This window comes from Perissodus microlepis, chromosome 22 (assembly GCF_051167445.1).
Source record: "Perissodus microlepis isolate ML-2025 ecotype Zambia chromosome 22, ASM5116744v1, whole genome shotgun sequence".
Lineage (NCBI taxonomy): Eukaryota > Metazoa > Chordata > Actinopteri > Cichliformes > Cichlidae > Perissodus > Perissodus microlepis.
The window spans coordinates 177,916-198,882 of NC_140481.1; the positions used below are offsets into that span (position 1 = coordinate 177,916).

Consider the following 20,967-nt stretch of genomic DNA (forward strand, 5'->3'; position numbering starts at 1 on the left):
CGCCTCAAGGCGCTTCATAGATACAGAGAAAAACCCAACAATCATATGACCCCCTATGAGCAAGCACTTTGGCGACAGTGGGAAGGAAAAACTCCCTTTTAACAGGAAGAAACCTCCGGCAGAACCAGGCTCAGGGAGGGGCGGCCATCTGCTGCGACCGGTTGGGGTGAGAGAAGGAAGACAGGATAAAAGACATGCTGTGGAAGAGAGACGGAGGTTAATAACAGATATGATTCAATGCAGAGAGGTCTATTAATACATAGTGAGTGAGAAAGGTGACTGGAAAGGAAAAACTCAATGCATCATGGGAATCCCCCGGCAGCCTACGTCTATTGCAGCATAACTAAGGGAGGATTCAGGGTCACCTGGTCCAGCCCTAACTATATGCTTTAGCAAAAAGGAAAGTTTTAAGCCTAATCTTAAAAGTAGAGATAGTTTCTGTCTCCCGAATCCAAACTGGAAGCTGGTTCCACAGAAGAGGGGCCTGAAAACTGAAGGCTCTGCCTCCCATTCTACTTTTAAATACTCTAGGAACAACAAGTAGGCCTGCAGAGCGAGAGCGAAGTGCTCTAATAGGGTGATATGGTACTACAAGGTCATTAAGATAAGATGGGGCCTGATTATTTAAGACCTCGTATGTGAGGAGCAGGATTTTGAATTCAATTCTGGATTTAACAGGAAGCCAATGAAGGGAAGCCAAAACAGGAGAAATATGCTCTCTCCTTCTAGTCCCTGTCAGTACTCTTGCTGCAGCATTTTGGATTAGCTGAAGGCTTTTCAGTGAGTTTTTTGGACATCCTGATAATAATGAATTACAGTAGTCCAGCCTGGAAGTAATAAATGCATGAACTAGTTTTTCAGCGTCACTCTGAGACAGGATATTTCTAATTTTAGAGATGTTGCGCAAATGGAAGAAAGCAGTCTTACATATTTGTTTAATATGTGCGTTGAAGGACATGTCCTGGTCAAAAATGACTCCAAGGTTCCTCACAGCGTTACTGGAGGCCAAGGTAATGCCATCCAGAGTATGAATCTGGTTAGATACCATATTTCTAAGATTTTCAGGGCCGAGTACAATAACCTCAGTTTTATCTGAATTAAGAAGCAGAAAGTTAGCGGCCATCCAGGTCTTTATGTCTTTAAGACATTCCTGCAGTTTAACTAATTGGTGTGTGTTATCTGGCTTCATGGACAGATAGAGCTGGGTGTCATCTGCATAGCAGTGAAAATGTATGCTATGTCTTCTAATGATGCTGCCTAAGGGAAGCATGTATAATGTAAACAGAATTGGTCCTAGCACTGAACCCTGTGGAACTCCATAATTAACCTCAGTGTGTGAAGAGGACTCTCCATTTACATGCACAAATTGGAGTCTATTAGATAGATATGATACAAACTATTAATTAATTATTTAAAAATAGAAATACAGAGCATTTTAAACTAAGTCAATGTATATTTTAATTACTTATTTATATATCTAGTGAAGTATTTCCTGACATATTCAGTTATTTTGCTACTCATCAGCAGCAGTGCTGTGCATCCTGCAAATTTCGTTATCGAGTAAATTAAGAGCAGTATTGCAGATACCGATACTTTTAACCTATAAAGGGAGCTTATGTAGGGGAGAGCAGTGTGTTATTATTTATGAGCTGAATCATCGTACATTTGCCAAGTTCGGAACACATTTTCATGAACATCAACACAACAATGTTGTAAGTTTAACAACCCACAGTAATATACTAGTTAACACAGTTTTCTTGTGTATTGATACTGTGGATTTTTAGAGACCTGAAATGTAAATGTGCTGTCTTTAAAGGAGTTTGGGTCAGCTTCTGTTGTGTAAGTTTGTTATAGGCTATAAAGACTTGGAATGAAAATATTTTTTAATAAAAAACAAGATTCAATTAAATTATCAACAAAAATTTAATGGACTCTTTGCTGGCTGAAACTCACCGCACGTGATCACTTGTAATGTAAAGACAGACATGTGACCATTCTGTATCTGCAGGTGAATCAGTGAAGCTACATAAACATTTACATTAGCATAGCTTTCCGGCCATCATGGAAAACCCGGTAAGAACACAGTGGGGGGGTCGCTTGACATTCTAACTTTAAACCGAGGATTTTAAAAGTGTTTGGTGTAGGTTAAAGCAGTGCACCAGTAGGCTACATGTTTGACATCCACCACACAACTTTCACTGAATTACAACAACTGTGGATCGTCGTTGATCGTCAGCGTATAGTGCTTTGGAGTTGACGTCACGCCGCAATGCATTGTGCAAGGTAAGTCAGCTCGAGTACTGCGTGTGAAATGCGTTTGATTTCCCTGCAAACATTTACATTAGTGCAGCATAAATTCATTCATGAGGGGAAATTACAGTGAGAACATGTGGAGGCTGTTAGGTGGATAACATAGTGAGTTCAGTGACATTGTCCTGAAGGATTTAGTTATTCTTTATGGTTAAAGAAATTGCAATGATTTATTCATATTATTATAAATAATTCTAATTATACATCTTACTTCCATATTTGTATCTTGTGTCACTAAAAATACATTTTATTTTAATTTTATACATTGATTAATGACCTGCAGAATCTCCTTATCATATTAAGTGATTCATAATTGTCACTTTATGCTTTCTCCATCTCTAAAGTGATGACATTACACATTACATACTTTAGGTTCATTTTCTGCAGGCAGGTTTCTGACAGAGAACAGGCAGATTTAGAATATAACATGCAGCGTTCTATAGATGGATACATAAAGAAATGAAAAATTACATGTATGTGCTAACTTTCTAAACACTTTGTTACATTTAAGTAGATAAAACACATTTATGTCGGCCTTGGCTCATAGTTCTTGTCTTTAAATGAACTTTGTCTGTGTGTGTTTCAGGTACTGCACTCTCAAAGACTGAATGAACCAGCATTACGACTGTTAAGAAATATACTCTAAAACACTTCTTCGGTAGAGACTCAGAGAAGAGAAACACACAGAACTTCTTGCTAGCAAGGGCAGCCTCCAGCACTGAGACTCGCGCTGAGAAACTGCCCCGGTCTTTATTTATACTTCAGTGGGTGCTTGTGTGTGTGTGTGTGTGTGTGTGTGTGTGTGTGGGGTCAGAGTGTGACCCCATAAAGACTTCCCTAAACCTGCTGGTCTCGAAGTCCAGCAGTTCATCAAACCAAAAAGCACTTAGACTAAAACAGATATAGCTACGTTAATCCTACCGTAAAACAATAAGACAAGGTACGACCTCTTCTCATGCTCCTAGGATGTGGGGGTGAAGCCAGAACACCTTAGAATGTTACAGGCCCCCTAGGATGAGACATTCTTTCAATATGTCACCAACTATATACTTCTAAACACAAATGATTACATGCAGTACTCTACCATATGCAAACTTATATCATTAAAAGATTATACTGACTACTAAGTACAATTTTCCTATTAACATTCCCTCCTGTTGTCAGTAAAAATTTAAATGAGATATTAGTATGTAACACCTTGTTGTACATTTTCTGTCACATCATCATTAATCACACAAAGTCTTCATGTTTCAACAGGTCGGGGTCATTATCATCATCACTTGTCATGGCTATGTATGCAGCAACAGCGGAAAATATTATGCGGTTAATCATGAGTTTTAGACATGGCAGTATACATATTACAAAGACACAAAATAAAAGTAAAAATATTTCAACTCCGATGAGTAGTCCTTTTAGCACCTGTAACCAGGAGCCAGTGTGAAGCCAAGAAAACCAGTCACTTGTATCACTTACATAGTCCTGATTTGGGGCCTGCTGGATCTGTCTCAAAGCATTCAGGGCGTCAGTCATGTTTAATGAGTGTACATCGTCCAGTATGTAAGTGCAGCATGTGTTGTTGAAAAGGACGCAAAATCCCTCTCTCTCTGCTAATATCATAAAGTAGTTCTTCCCTGGGAGTTGGTCCAGGAACACATATAGTGTGGGGTATGTTGACGTGCTGGGTAGATGGGAACAGACATAATAGTCTGTATTTGCCGATTCTGCTTTTGTTCTGTCGTGAATATAACGGTACCAGGCATTGTTCATCCACGGATGGATGTGGTCTTGTGTCATGTCTCTTAGGTGAGAGTTGTCATGTGTCCATCTTTTCTGCCTGCCTCCTGGTTCAGCTGTTGTTGGCATCAGCTGGGGTCCTGCAAGGGTGAGCGTCGTAGTCAAGGTAACCAAGAGGGTCCTGGTTGCACACAGGTCCGTCACGCCTCGCACTTGGTTGCCCTAGAGTTGATCAGAGGCTGGAGGTTGAAGTGCGAGCTTACCCTACGGGGGCTCAATCAGCACTCCCCCCTCACCACTGAAACAACCAAGTGTGAGATTTCCCTAATGTGCTGTCTTGGGGGTGCCGGGGTTTCCTGGGACCTCAACCTTTTTGCAGTGGCTCTGATGTATCCAGGAGGGTCTCTCCGCTATTTTGCAGGCAGTTGAAGTGGTCAGAAGCACTTGAATTGGCCTCTATCAACCCCCATCACCTCACTTCAGGCCTTCATCCTGCGGTAGGAATACTTATGACTCTTCTACTGTCCATCCTCTGCAGAAAAACCCCTCTGTGGAAAGGGTGCTGGGTCCAGTTATCTTACTGCCGTTATGATCCCAGCAGTCTTCAGTGTGCCAGCGTATGCACAGTATAGTGACACAGCATTAGGTGATGTTCATAGGAAACTGCTGTCATCACCACCATAGCTTCTAGTTCCTGTGCTTTCACAGAATCATGATGACATCCTTAGACTCCCTCTGCGCTGTCGATGGAGCTTGGCACGCTCCCCTCATCCTTCAGGTGCCCGTCCGTCGTCCACAATCTCCTCTGTTGGCCTCTGGAAAGCCCCCTTGGCACAGCTCTCATTCCAACACAGTTTCATGGTCCTTGCTGTGGCTCCAAAGTCTGATCTCACGATGGGCCCCAACCAGCTAGATCACATCCCAGGCAACATCAGGGCGTCTCCTCCTCTGGAGCAGCACCACCCTGGACCTATAATCCTGCAATAAAAGATGTTAGTGTGTTTTGCATATTAAATTTGCTTAAAAACTGGCTCCGCCAGGAGCCTGCATACACACCATCATGGCCTGGAAAGCAAGATCTGGAAGTGAAATCAAACTTCACACCTATAAACAATTGTATCATAAGAGTAATAAGTATTCAGCACTAGCAAGACAAGTGTCATGTGCAGGTTTTCTCAAATCAGTAAACTACAATTATTTCCATAATTTGCCTCAGACATGGATCATCCCTTGTACTCAGTCAACATTAATGTAATCGGTGACTTCTCTTAAGCAAAGTCACTCCACTCATCAATCACTATGAGCTCAAAAGTGGCCAGCTAATGGGCACCATATTAAACTATTCCATAAACACTGCATCTCTTATTTGTTTTTCTCATGTCACTTGTCCGCTTCTGCTGAATCCTCCATATGCACTCTTAAAGAAAACAAACATTAGCAATACACATTGACCATCGGTGGTCAGGCGCAGGTCGACAGGTTCCAGAGGTGCCATAAAAAGACCATAAAATTAGCCATCCATAGCTGTGGAAAGAATGTTATTCACATCATCAAAGTAACCTTCACATTTTCCCAACAACACAGTGTAACAGCATCACCAACTCATAACCTGTAAACACAGTTTTCTTCACACATAAACCCAGAAATCCTGTAGTAGAAAAACATTAACTAGTCCTCTTATAAATCACATGATCAAACACATGAAGAAATGTAGTGCTGTAGAAAAGAAAATACAAATGTTAGAGCTGTGCAGGCGTATGCATACTTTATCACAGTTACCTCTGTAAGCAACACAAGATAGTGAATAACACCCCCTGGTAGATGCACAGACACAGAAAATGGCATTTAAAAGGTAAAACCATCACGCAACCTCGAATGTTGCTGTGATCTTTCTGCTCCTGTAACAGGAAACACATAAATTCATCCACCCTTTTGTCCTGTCTAGGTGGAGGTTAACCTTGAGTCGTGGTCAAGTCTTGTCAGCTTTTACCAGTCAGTCAGTTTGTTTTTATTTCCATTCATTCATTCATCCATTCTTTCTTTCTTTGCTGATAGTGGAACCCATCGTCGCATTTAGTTTCCACTTTCAGCAAAATGACGTCATTTCAAAAAGAAAAAGAGGAACTTTAGATCGGATTACCTCGCTGAATCCTTTTTAGGGAGGGACTCTCATTTTCTAATTGTCCCAAATAAGTGGCTTTCTCCTGAGCCCATTTTAATGTGGAGAAACTCACTTGTAACAGTTTTCTCGACATGTCGTATAGCACTTTTAATTCCCGACGTGCAGATCTGCTTAAAGAAAAGAAATTGACAAACAGAAATCAGTGCCTGTTCAAAAAATGAAAAATAAAATGAAAAATAACAGAGATTATCAAACAAAACTTTCAGTGCACTGTGAAAGTATCAAAATAAAAAGGCCTTGTTAAGTCATGACACAAGCTCCTCATCTCAGGAGGGTAAATCATACCATTAGCATGGTTTATCATACCATCATACTAATTGGCAGGCTCAACTTCACAACAAAAGAAAAATCATCAGCTAGATTCACTCCAAACCAACCATCAGCTGCACAACACACAACATAATCCTAATATGTCTTATTAGCTATGAGTTTAATCCCCAGGTCTGTGCTTTTCACTCATTTAGGCCATAGATCTATTTTATCCAGTTTTTCTTTTTTCCCGTCATCATAAAACGTGTGACATGTTGTCATGCACTTCACAAAACACCTTTGTTCTGACGTATTCAGAGTTGTGTATCTAGGTACAGGATTCACTCGCACATCAAAACAGGAAACTCAGTGTTTTAGAGTCTCCACTCAACACACAACAAACTCCAACACATCCCATTCACTCGTGCTAGAATTCAGTCACCTTTCCTTAATCTAAGAAAAATCAACTAATTTGCATATCAGCTATTAACCCACTAAGATGACAGGACAACAGAAATGCATGTTCAAAATCTTATCACAAAAATAGAATTTCCCTCATACAGTAAATTACTTGTGCTGCATCAATCAAGCAGGAAGCATCTCCCAATTTACTATATCAACGACTAAATTTATTGTCTGATCACTGGTTGGTCAAACCAGAATCTTTTTTCCCACGAAAGTTAAAACTGTTGTCCTGCAACCTAGAGAGTCAATTTTTTGCATTGGATAAATTCGGTATTTGATAACAAGTGTCGGCAGTGTTAAAATCGACACTATTTTAACACTGATGAGAGATTCAATTCAATTCAATTCAATTCAATTCAATTTTATTTATATAGCGCCAAATCACAACAAAAGTCGCCTCAAGGCGCTTCATAGATACAGAGAAAAACCCAACAATCATATGACCCCCTATGAGCAAGCACTTTGGCGACAGTGGGAAGGAAAAACTCCCTTTTAACAGGAAGAAACCTCCGGCAGAACCAGGCTCAGGGAGGGGCGGCCATCTGCTGCGACCGGTTGGGGTGAGAGAAGGAAGACAGGATAAAAGACATGCTGTGGAAGAGAGACAGAGGTTAATAACAGATATGATTCAATGCAGAGAGGTCTATTAATACATAGTGAGTGAGAAAGGTGACTGGAAAGGAAAAACTCAATGCATCTTGGTAATCCCCCGGCAGCCTACGTCTATTGCAGCATAACTAAGGGAGGATTCAGGGTCACCTGGTCCAGCCCTAACTATATGCTTTAGCAAAAAGGAAAGTTTTAAGCCTAATCTTAAAAGTAGAGATAGTTTCTGTCTCCCGAATCCAAACTGGAAGCTGGTTCCACAGAAGAGGGGCCTGAAAACTGAAGGCTCTGCCTCCCATTCTACTTTTAAATACTCTAGGAACAACAAGTAGGCCTGCAGAGCGAGAGCGAAGTGCTCTAATAGGGTGATATGGTACTACAAGGTCATTAAGATAAGATGGGGCCTGATTATTTAAGACCTTGTATGTGAGGAGCAGGATTTTGAATTCAATTCTGGACTTAACAGGAAGCCAATGAAGGGAAGCCAAAACAGGAGAAATATGCTCTCTCCTTCTAGTCCCTGTCAGTACTCTTGCTGCAGCATTTTGGATTAGCTGAAGGCTTTTCAGTGAGTTTTTTGGACATCCTAATAATAATGAATTACAGTAGTCCAGCCTGGAAGTAATAAATGCATGAACTAGTTTTTCAGCGTCACTCTGAGACAGGATATTTCTAATTTTAGAGATGTTGCGCAAATGGAAGAAAGCAGTCTTACATATTTGTTTAATATGTGCGTTGAAGGACATGTCCTGGTCAAAAATGACTCCAAGGTTCCTCACAGCGTTACTGGAGGCCAAGGTAATGCCATCCAGAGTATGAATCTGGTTAGATACCATATTTCTAAGATTTTCAGGGCCGAGTACAATAACCTCAGTTTTATCTGAATTAAGAAGCAGAAAGTTAGCGGCCATCCAGGTCTTTATGTCTTTAAGACATTCCTGCAGTTTAACTAATTGGTGTGTGTTATCTGGCTTCATGGACAGATAGAGCTGGGTGTCATCTGCATAGCAGTGAAAATGTATGCTATGTCTTCTAATGATGCTGCCTAAGGGAAGCATGTATAATGTAAACAGAATTGGTCCTAGCACTGAACCCTGTGGAACTCCATAATTAACCTCAGTGTGTGAAGAGGACTCTCCATTTACATGCACAAATTGGAGTCTATTAGATAGATATGATACAAACCACTGCAGTGCAGTACCTGTAATACCTACAGCATGTTCTAATCGCTCTAATAGGATATTATGGTCGACAGTATCGAACGCTGCACTGAGGTCTAGCAGGACAAGCACAGAGATGAGTCCACTGTCAGAGGCCATAAGAAGATCATTTGTAACCTTCACTAAAGCTGTTTCTGTGCTGTGATGAGCTCTGAAACCTGACTGAAACTCTTCAAATAAACCATTCCTCTGCAGATGATCTGTTAGCTGTTTGACAACTACTCTTTCAAGGATTTTTGATATGAAAGGAAGGTTGGAGATTGGCCTATAATTAGCTAAGACTGCTGGGTCTAGAGATGCTTTTTGAGTAAAGGTTTAACTACAGCCAGCTTGAAGGCCTGTGGTACATAGCCGATTATTAGAGATAGGTTGATCATATTTAAGATCGAAGAATTAATCAATGGCAGGACTTCTTTGAGCAGTTTTGTAGGAATGGGGTCTAAAAGACACGTTGATGGTTTGGAGGAAGTAATTATTGAAGTTAACTCAGAAAGATCAATTGGAGAAAAAGAGTCTAACTTAACATCAATGGTACTAAGAGTAGCTGTAGATAATATTACATCTGTGGGATGATTACTGGTAATTTTTTCTCTAATGATAAAAATTTTATTTGTGAAGAAGTTCATGAAGTCATTACTAGTTAACGTTAAAGGGATGGTTGGCTCAACAGAGCTCTGACTCTTTGTCAGCCTGGCTACAGTGCTGAAGAGAAACCTGGGGTTGTTCTTATTTTCTTCAATCAGTGATGAATAGTAAGATGTTCTGGCTTTGCGGAGGGCTTTCTTATAAAGCAGCAAACTATTTCTCCAGGCTAAATGATGATCCTCTAAATTTGTGACACGCCATTTCCTCTCCAGATTACGAGTCATCTGCTTTAGGGTACGTGTTTGAGAATTATACCACGGAGTCAGGTACTTCTGATTAGAGACCTTAGTTTTCACTGGAGCTACAGTATCCAGAGTCGTACGTAGTGAGGAGGTGAAATTATTAACAAGATAATCAACCTCTGTTGGGGTAGCGTTCAGATAGCTGCTCTGCTCTGTGTTGGTACAGGGCATTGAAGATGATAACAGTGGGTGGATTATATTCTTAAACTTAGTTACAGCGCTTTCAGAAAGACATCTACTTTGATAAAATCTACTCTCCACCGCTGTGTAATCAATTATTGTAAATGTAAATGTTATCAGGAAATGATCAGACAGGAGAGGGTTTTCAGGAAACACTGTTAAATGTTCAGTTTCTATGCCATATGTTAAAACAAGATCTAGAGTGTGATTAAAGTGGTGGGTGGGTTCTTTTACATTTTGAGAGAAGCCAATTGAGTCTAATAACAGACTAAATGCCATGTTGAGGCTGTCATTTTTAGCATCTACATGGATGTTAAAATCACCCACAATAATTATTTTATTTGAGCTCAGAACTAAATTAGATATAAAGTCTGAGAAATCAGACAGAAACTCTGTGTAAGGCCCAGGTGGACGATAGATGATAACAAGTAAGACTGGTTTCTGAGTTTCACAGCTGGGGTGGACAATGTTAAGCATCAGGCTTTCAAATGAATTAAAAGTCTGTCTTGGTCTTTCATTAATTAATAGGCTGGTGTGAAAAATTGCTGCCACACCGCCCCCTCGGCCTGTGCTTCGAGGTTTCTGGTAGTTAGAATGACTCGGGGGTGTTGATTCATTTAAACTAACATAATCATCCTGCTGCAACCAGGTTTCTGTAAGGCAGAGTAAATCAATTTGTTGATCAATTATTAAGTCATGTACTAACAGAGACTTGGAGGAGAGAGACCTAATATTTAATAATCCACATTTCACTGTTTTACTCTTTGGTTCAGATGTGGATACTGTATTGTTCTTTCTTTTTGATTGTTTATGTTTAAGTTGTTTGTTGCTGGTTTTTAGTTTGTTTTTTGTCTTTTTGGAAGCTGACACAGTCTCTATGGAGATGGGTTTTTGGGGGGGTAGCAGGAGGAGAGAAGCTGCAGAGAGGCGTGTAAGACTGCAACTCTGCTTCCTGGTCCCAACTCTGGATAGTCATATTTTGGGGGGTTTAATAAATTTGTCCATATTTCTAGAAATGAGAGCTGCTCCATCCAAAGTGGGATGGATGCCGTCTCTCCTAACAAGACCAGGTTTCCTCCAGAAGGTTTGCCAATTATCTATGAAGCCCACATCGTTTCTGGGACACCACTCAGACAGCCAGCAATTTAAGGAGAACATGCGGCTAAACATGTCACTCCTGGTCTGATTGGGGTATTGGAGATAACAAGCTAATTTTCATTGCATGTGTGTTTGTATTATTAGGCAGGTTTAATGCATGTCTGTGGAGCTGCATATCCAGCAGAGCATGTTCTTAAAGCTGCCTTTCCTACACACTTCTCTGCTATTATTTAATCATTTTGTAACTGATGTGCTATGAGTCCACTGATCTTTGCATCACTTCTCATCACACTAAGTGACTTGGACAAGATGGTAAACAGACTCACATGCTTAAGATGTTGTCTAATCTTCATGAGCTCTCTTGTGTTTGGAAGTGTTAGTAGGGTTAATGCATGTTCTGTCACGGTTTGCCATGGCAGACCGTGGGGGGTGTAGGGAAGGAGGACCCAGGCGCGGTGCTCTGTGTGCGAACAGTGCGTTTATTTACAGTGTGGTACAAAACAACAATAAATCCCCGTGTTCTCCCCAGACTCCCGTGTCGTGTCCTCCTGGTGCTCTCTGCTCTCGTGTCTGCACTCCCGGTGCTCGCTGCTCTTCAGGCCTTCCACGCTCCTCCTGCGGGAAACAATAGCGGCAGCTGTCAGGACACTAAACAATGGCAGGCATGCACTAACTCAGTTCAACTGGATGACTAACGTGGAGACTCAGGCAATGATCCCGCGTCGGTGGGAGCTCCAAGACTCTCTTAAGTAGCTCCCCCGAAGAGGCCTGATCAGCAGCAGGTGTGTGGCTCCGGGTGTGGCCAGTCCCCTAGCAGGGCCACACCCACCAGGCCTGACGGCGCCTATAAACGAGTGCTCAGACACACAGCCACCCACACACACACATATGTACAAGCATAGAGAAGAAGGGGAAGCAACACCAAAAATACATAATAATATAACAGGTCCATGACTGCCCAGGGGTCCTGGGCCGCCCAGACCCAGGACCCTGACATGTTCTGCTTGTGTGTGTGATTTTGTATGTTTCTTTTCGCAGTGTTTCAGACTCCTTCTCAATTTTCCACTTAAGCAGTCAGTTTTGTTTTCCCCTGGTTTGCTAACCCAAATTTTGATTTCCCACATTAAATAACAAAATTCCTGTGTTCTCACCACTCCTCTCACTCTGTTGTCCTCTCCCACTTCAACAGTCCAACAGCCGGCAGTTCTCCTTCAGCTTTGTCCTGTCTTTCACTGTCTCTTCTTGCCATTTTACTCCAAAGGTGGCAAATGTCAAACTCCAACAGTCTCCTCAGTTCTCCTCAAATGTTCTTGTCACATGCACAGTGAAGTTGCAGCTTGTTGGAAACACAGTGCCATTCATCCAATCAGGCAGGATGATGGGTTTGCTCTTCTTCTCTGATGCTGTTTGTCCACACTGCTGCTGCTTGCTGGGTCTCTTTGCTCGGGACTTTGCTGCTGTCTCTTTATCTGCCATGTTATTGCTCTTTGGAGCTGCATTCCTTGTCTTCAGGGAGGAGTGAGAGCTCGCTTGTGAGGTTGAGGGACACATGGTGCTGTAAATAAGTTAGCCAGAAACTTGGCCTGCATGTTTCCAATGATGTTAAACTATAACTTTCTTCCGACCGCTGCATGTGGAAAATTGATTCAGGTCTGCTTTTCACCTGAAAGTGACAAACTAAGACATTTTCATTATTATCATCACTGCTTAATCAACACACATCTCTCTCTCTCTCTGTTTTTGTGAACAGTCCTTCCTTAAAAGCAGAAAATTAGATTGTAGTTGTTCTTGGCTGATCAACACAAAACCTTTTTCCTATTATTATTTTTCATCTACAATGTAAATTTTGTCTCTTTTTCACTCTTTTTTTTTTTTTTTTTAAATAGCTGGTGACCAGAACAGAACCGAAACAAGCAAAAACCACAAAAGAACAACCCCCCCCCAAGGTCACAGACCCAAAGTCCGACCGCGCATCCCGCAGCGGAGCAAAAAAGAAAAACGCCACAAAACAGTCTCAGGCGGCCCATCATTACAACACAAGAGTTCAGGAGGCCTACCTCGGGTCCCGTGACGGCAGTAGGACGCTTCAGGCGGCCGACCTCGAGTCCAGTGGGGGCAGCGTTGCAGCTCCGGCGGGCGGCCATGGGTCCAGCAGCAGCAGCAAAACGGGTCTGGGGGCCTGCCACTGATCCAGTGGCGGCGGAGCTGCAGCTCCGGTGGCTTGCCACGCGTCCAGAGGTGGCGGCGCTGTACCTCCGGCGGCCTGCCACAGGTCCGGCAGTAGCGGCAAAACGGTTCCGGTGGCCTGCCCCGGGTCCGGTGGCGGCGGCGCTGCCCCTCCGGCGGCTTGCCCCGGGTCCGGTGGCGGCGGCGCTGCCCCTCCGGCGGCTTGCCCCGGGTCCGACGGCAATGATGCTGCTCCTGTGAGCAACAGCGAGGAGTGGCACATGGCCTATGAAGCGCCGGTCGCTGACGTGGACGCGCTAGACGTGGGCGGCGTGGAGGGCGCGCTAGACGTGGAGGTCCCTCTGACTCGCTGACCTCCAGTTCTGGCTGAGCAAGTCCCTCCAGACTGCCGAGCTCCTCCGGTGGCAGCGCGGGCTCCACAGGCTCACTGAGCTCCTCCCGCTCGCCGATCTCCAGCTCCGGCTCGCCGAGCTCCCCCGGCTGCGGCGCGGGCTCCTCCGGCTCGCTGAGCTCCTCCTGCTCGCCGATCTCCAGCTCCGGCTCGCCGAGCTCCTCCGGCAGCGGCGCTGGCTCCACCGGCTCCTCCGGCAGCGGCGCTGGCTCCACCGGCTCGCTGAGCTCCTCCGGCAGCGGCGCTGGCTCCACCGGCTCGCTGAGCTCCTCCGGCTCCTGCTCGCTGAGCTGCTCCTCGGCAGGCGGCGCAGGCTCCTCCCGCTCGCCGAGCTCCTCTGCTGGCAACGCCGGTCGCTCCGGCTCGTTGAGGTCCTCCAGCAGCGGCGCTGGCTCCTCAGCTGGTGGCTTGCTGAGCTGCTCCTGCTCCGGCTCGCTGAGCTCCTCCGGCAGCGGCGCTGGCTCCACCTGCTCCGGCTCGCTGAGCTCCTCCGGCAGCGGCGCTGGCTCCACCTGCTCCGGCTCGCTGAGCTGCTCCTCGGCCGGCGGCGCGAGCTCCTCCGGCTCCCGCTCGCTGAGCTGCTCCGGCTCGCTGAGCTGCTCCGGCTCGCCGGGCTCCTGCTCCTCGGCTGGCGCGAGCTCCTCCGGCTCGCCGGGCTCCTGCTCGGGCAGCGCGAGCTCCTCCGGCTTGCTGGGCTCCGGCTCGGGCTGGGCAGGTCCGGGTGGCGACATAGCAGCCGGTGAAAAAGATGGCAGAATGGCGGCTGCAGGCAGATGAGACGACGGCGGTGCTACAGCTGCAGATGGTGAAGCAGCGAGTGGTGTGGAGACCTCTGACCGAGGTGATGTTACCTGCGCTGTCGGCTTGTCCACTGCAGACACAAACACAGATGGTGAGGGAAATGGAAAATTGTCCGTACTACTCACCACAGCCGGCTCTTGAGATGTCCGTGGATCAGGCTGCGGTGAGGAACGCCGGCGGCGCGAACGTCGTTTCCGTGTAGACGTCGGGGCCGGCGTCTCAGGCTGTGAAACCACCAGCTGTCCGGGCCGGTGAGCAGCCTGAGGAGGAGAGTGGAGGTGGAGGGTGGAAAGCAGGAAGTCCAGGACAACTGGATTAAGGGAGTCCATCAGCCAGGGGAATTTAACAAGCGTCTCCTGCAGCCGCCTCTCCACGGCGTGACGCAAACCTTCCGCGGGCTTCTCCCACCACAACTCGCATAGGCGGTAAACCTTGTCCATCACCTCCCTCCTGAGCCTCTCCTCAGAGACCGCTGGGTCCATGCTTGGCGGGATCATTCTGTCACGGTTTGCCATGGCAGACCGTGGGGGGTGTAGGGAAGGAGGACCCAGGCGCGGTGCTCTGTGTGCGAACAGTGAATCACCACTCTCACAATCAGAGGCAATTACTTTTACACAGTGCACAAAAACACTGTGACGTCAGACACATTCACACTCACTTGTTCATCTGCGTAAATAAATCATTTGGCCAGTGGCATGTGCCATGGTGATCCATAAATATGATCACAAGTTTATTTAACTATTTTTCAAACCAACAAAACAAATAAACAAAAACATGATGCTGATGCTATGAACACTCTACACACATGAGTCAAGATGCAGGAAAACTGCTCACGGAAACTCTGCACACTCCAGTTATCATAGTTATCATAGTTCTGTTTCCCTCTCTTTGAAGAGTTCTCAGGCAGCTCTCGATCTGATAATGTGTAGCTTGCTCATCAGCTCAGAAGAGACCACAACGCAACCTCACAGTGGTTTCATATTCAATTCAGCTTCTCCATCATGTAGTTTTCAGCTGTTTCATACCGGGTTCAGCATATTAGTTGTTTTCACAGGTGTGCTCTATATCTCAACAATGGCTCATATTAGGATGACAGTTTTTCAGACAGGTCAAGTGCCTCTATACACGTAATTAGTTAAAATATTTACCTATTTCACTCCATCTCAATATGTACTTAATTTGAGCAACCCTAAGCTTAATGCAGGTTACTTTCAACAATTATCCACCTCACATCATAACTGACTGAGGTGCCTCTTCATATTAATATTATTTCATCATTAATGCTATTATTTTTTATATAACAGCAATGGTATATTACAATATGTTATTTATATTTTACTTTGTATCCACCAAGGGCTGTGGGTGATCTGCAGTTTCACTCTTTCTCAAGCTGGAGACACTTTCCTTTTCACACACTTTCCTTGGCTGAACAATGACACAACCTTAATATACTTTATGCATCCCTCTATTTCATTTAATATGTGTTTGTGTGAATTATCTGCTTTCATTCATTCTATTCTGGGCATGATCTTCATCCCAACTATGTTTCATTATTAATACCAGTTTATAGGTTGTTATCCTTGCTATTATTAGTTTGAATACATTAAAGTTAAGTTGTAATTTAGCCTTTTGTTTATTTTACTTTATTCCTCTTGTATTTATATCTATTCAGTCGGGTCTGTTTCCAACCCTTTTTGAACTACTTTAAACTACTGTGATCTCTAATTTTCACTGGGGGAGGGATTATTACGTTCTTCCTAGTCTGAACTGCTCTCTTCACCTGAGCTGCTATCCTATTCTGAGTTACTGTCTTCTTTGTTTCTTACAGTCACGTACAAAATGTCCCTCTTTTCCACACCTCCAGCATGTAGTACTAAAGCCACTGTTTGGTGTGTGTGTAGCTCTGCCTCTACCTCTTGCTCTTCCACTATGCATTCCTCTCCCTTTCTTTTGGATTAGTCCTGCTCCGGCTTGCTGTTTTTCTAAACATTTCTCATCAGGTGTTAATTTTGCTTGTTTATCCCCCATTTTCAAAGATTTTGCTGGGCCGTCGCTGGCACGCTTGACTTTAGAGTGGTTTACTGATACGGCCTTCAACTTCACCCTAACGGTGAAGCGGTATCAGTTTTATGAGATGAAACTCAACCGTTCTCCTTTGTCACCAGTACGTGAGCCTCAGCAAAGAAAACAAAAATGGAAGTAGTTCAGCAGCGTATTGTGCTGTAAAATCAACTTACTTCCAGACACATACACACACATAGACATTCGCGCGCTAATTTGTCACGAAGTAATTTCGGCTACCTCTAAAACCCAAGTCTAATTCAGCTCCTTTCGGCGAACCCAACCTATTTTAATTTCTCTGTCTCAACGTGTTTTCATTTGCCTAAACGTATTTTAATTTGTCACGAAGTAATTTCAGCTACCTCTAAAACTTAAGTCTAATTCAGCTCCTTTCGGCGAACCCAACCTAATTTATCACGTTTCTTTAAACCTTTGCGGCCGTTTTATATACCAAAATAGTGTTTCTCACTCTCCGACGTCTCACTGGTGATTCAGATCATCGGACTGAATCCCACCGCCGTGGACCAGATTAAAAACACCGGCCCAGACCCGAATTTAACGTCCTGGGGCTCTCTCCTCGTCCAAGAGGGCTGTGTACAGGTTTCGGTGCTGGCTCCCCACGGCGTCAGGAATCAGTGCTGGATCCTGGAACAGAGTCACAGATAACAGTTCTGATATTTTCTGCTCCGGCTACGAAGGACCAAATAATGTTAAGAAATATACTCTAAAACACTTCTTCAGTAAAGACTCAGAGAAGAGAAACACACAGAACTTCTTGCTAGCAAGGGCAGCCTCCAGCACTGAGGCTCGCACTGAGAAACTGCCCCGGTCTTTATTTATACTTCAGTGAGCGTTTGTTCCTTACATTGGAATGTGGAGGTGTGTGTGCGTGTGTGGGGTCAGAGTGTGGCCCCATAAACGACTTCCCTTAACCTGCTGGTCTGGAAAATCCAACAGTTCATCTATATGTAAAAAAGCACTTAAACTAAAACTGACATAGCTACGTTAATCCTACCGTAAAACAATGAGACAAGGTACGACCTCTCTCATGCTCCTAGGATGTGGGGGTGAAGCCAGAACACCCTGGAATGTTACAGACCTCCTAGGATGAGACATTCTTTCAATATGCCACCAACTATATACTTCTACACACAAATGATTACATGCAGCATTCTACCATATGCAAACTTATATCATTAAAAGATTATACTGACTACTAAGTACAATTTTCCTATTAACAAGGTGTATATTTCGGCTCCATAGCCGGCTGAAGGTTTTTCCACAGATGTCACAGCTGTATGCCTTAATTCCAGAGTGGGAAACTAGATGTCTCTGTAAGCTGCTACTTTGAGTAAAAGCTTTACCACACTGATCACAGCTGTACGCTTTAACTCCACTGTGGACGACTTGGTGTGTTTTTAGGGCTTTCTTCCAGGAAAACGACTTTCCACACAAGTCACAGCTGAACGGTCTCTCTCCAGTGTGGATGAGCTGATGTTGTTTTAGTTTAGACTTCGAAGTAAAACCATTCCCACACTCATCACGGGTGTATTTTTTCTCTCTCTTTCTTCTGTGAGGTTTGTCGGCCTCCTGAGAGCGCTGACTTCTCGGTCCATGTTGGTCCTGCAGTGACAGAGATACAAGCAGAGGCAGTGAGTGAAATGCAGTCATTAAACAAAATGAAGCTTCAAACTCCCTCCATTAACACTAGTTTTAAACCTGAAGGTGGAGTGTGGCACCAAACACCTTAAAGGTCTCTTATCCCCACCTACTGGTAGTAGTAACACATTACATCCAACCTGGTGTTAAAGATAATTAATGACTGTAAACACTCTAAAACCATGCCCATCCCTCCTGCTTGTACACAAATATTAATGCTAACACACTCAGAATAGTAATAAATGTTTACCAGGTCTGTACTTTTTTTATATTTCCTGTTGCTGATTCTTATTATATATTTCTACAATTTTCTAATTTATTCAATGATAATGAATGAAATGTAACAGTTACTAGCTTGGTTCAGTGAAGGATGATGTCAGAGTCTGATTGTAACCTGACGTTTTTTTTACTTTTACTCTCTACATTAAAAAAAAAAGAAAAAAATCTGTATTTTCTACTCCTTACATTTTCAAAACAGGCTTGTTACTTCTGGTTTAAGGCATTTGAGGGGAGTTATTTCATCACTGCAGGTATCAAAGATCAAATCGATTTGAGCCTAAACAGTAACACGTGAAATCCAATCATGATCATGTACTAATCATAAGAGATGAAAGAGGCAAAACTGTGTGCTTTAGTCAGGGGTTAAATTGGGCCAGTGTTTATGTTTTCTGGCACAGAACCTGAACGACTGCAGGTGCTGATAAGGTGCAGTCGCTGTATTTCAACATCTAGCAATACAAAGACAACAAAGAAAGAATGGAGTAATATTTTTTATGTGGCAGGTAATTTCAAATGCAGCGTTTCTATCAGCTCAACAAACATCAGCAAACACACAACTCTTTGTGTGCATTTTGTCTCACAGTGTGATTTAAAGACTGCCGTAAAAATCCTCTGCAGGTTAGTGCAGGATAAGCAGGCAAGTTTACTGTTTACTGCATTGTATTATTACATTATTATTACATTGCATTAATATAGCACAAGGTTCAGTTAGTTTAGCATAAAACATATATCGGTACTTCAGCTTTTAATGGAGTATTTCTTAACACTAGTATCTGCCACCTTCTGTGTTGAGCTCATTGTTTTCTCTGCAGTGGCTGAGCTGAGTCCAAGTAGCTGTTGTTCCTCTGCTGCTCCGTCAGACTCTTCTCCTCCTGTTGATCAGCTGGGACACAAAACAGATCTTTGTTAGACTCCACACTGCACTGAAGTGTCTCATATGTTCATTTGAGAACACAAAGAACAAATATTTAGCTTCCCTGGGTGGGCAACTTGGTTTGAGCACCGATACCAAATTTAGCAGTATGGCACACCAGTACCAGGAGAGCAATTCCTGTTTAAAGAATGCCCTGGCCAAAAACAAACACAAAACAATCAATGGAGCTGCAAAAACTACTACAGTGTTTACTGTGCCGTGGCACATACGTGTGCCGTGGGGCACATACGTGTGTCATGAGAAATGATCAGGTGTGCCGTACAAGATTATCCTGTCTGAGTGGGTGTAGAAATCTGAGCCATGATCTGAATAACCCTCATCACTCAGTCCACCCACACTTGGATTCTATACATGGATCAAGTCCACTGCACTACTTTCAAGCATTCTGAAACCTGTCCTCTAATGTGTGCCTTCCTCCTCTTTGTATTTACTCCTCTTCTCTGTCATTTATTCTAGCTGTCTTACTATTTATGTTTTCCAAGCACAGTTGGTATGGAGCACCCACAATTTAGCTGAATATGTACAATGACAATAAAAGACTATTCTATTGTATTCTATTCTATCTATCTTTGTTCCTCCATTTCAGATTTGTTTGCAAACATGAAAATTATCTCACCCTCCAAAAAATTATGGAGCTTAAAAAAATCAGCAGTACTTTTAAATGTGATAAAATTAGAGCACAGATCCCCTCTTAGGGTTCGAGGCTGTATTTGTTTTAAAAATGCATCTCTGGTATCTCTGGCCTATCATTATTATTTTGCTAACAGTTAAGCAGACTCACTCGCTGAATACTGATCAGTATATATCAAATAATCTTTGAAATGATTCTAACAACAGGCCTCTCAGAGTGAGGCCAGTTTTTACAATCACATGCCCTGTGGGCCGACACAACTTTGCACTGATAAGACAAAGGCAGCTGTGTTTTAGCCTGGAATACATTTCTTTTTATATTTCTCATAAATGTATTTTATTATAGCACTTTTAAGCCAACATGTTGGAATTTTTGGAATTTAAGTTACCTTAAATGGATGAAGGGTGGCGCTAGCTAGCTTGGTTAGCTAGCTGCATTCAAAAACTGTGCAGGTGCCCCAGAGATGCTAACTAGCACTTAGTAAGAAACCAAAAAAATATTAGAATCTCTGATTACACTAAGCTCATTTTAAAGCTTTCGTCTAATAATAACACTGTTTTCTTCTCTGTGTTTCATTAGCATTTGTTGATATTTTCTTGTAATTTAGTTTATAGCAGCTTGACTTGATGTAGAGGCTTTTTCTTTCACAGAGACCGAGGAGAGCAACAGAAAACTTCACTCAGGAGCTAAACTCAAGATTGACTGAACTCAGATCAAAGTTACCTTAGTGCTTCTCTTTAGATGAGCCAGAACAATAAACTAAAACACAAACGCAATCAAGCGGGAACTCTGCGGCTTCTTCTTCTTCTTTTGGGTTTTTCTTTGGCGGTTAAAGCTTTAAGGTGCATTACCGCCACCTGCTGGACTAGATGGTTAATATCCTAAATGTCATCATTCCTTTTTTATGTCTTAAACTATTTCTCATGAAAGAAAAAAGCTAATTGAGTCTCACTCTTTGTGAGCTAAAACTAGAGATTTGAAAGTATTTTAATAAACAATAAAAAATAAGACAAAATGTGTCAGTGTGTTTTATTCATGAACATAAACATCAGATGTCTTCAGCTTACCATTAGCTCCATTTATTTAAGAGGTT

At 43.2% G+C, this 20,967-nt stretch overlaps 1 protein-coding gene across 1 annotated transcript; it reads right to left on the bottom strand.

Moving 5' to 3' along the window:
• Positions 1 to 3,000: 3,000 nt before the first annotated feature.
• LOC146362324 (uncharacterized) lies at positions 3,001 to 19,741 on the bottom strand. Its single transcript, XM_084918635.1, has 3 exons — positions 19,090 to 19,741; positions 11,628 to 17,994; positions 3,001 to 11,546 (listed from the first exon to the last, which is right to left on the bottom strand). The coding sequence occupies exon 2, from the start codon at positions 14,823 to 14,825 to the stop codon at positions 12,879 to 12,881; it is 1,947 nt and encodes a 648-aa protein (XP_084774761.1). The 5' UTR covers positions 14,826 to 17,994; positions 19,090 to 19,741; the 3' UTR covers positions 3,001 to 11,546; positions 11,628 to 12,878.
• Between the last annotated feature and the right edge of the window lie 1,226 nt (positions 19,742 to 20,967).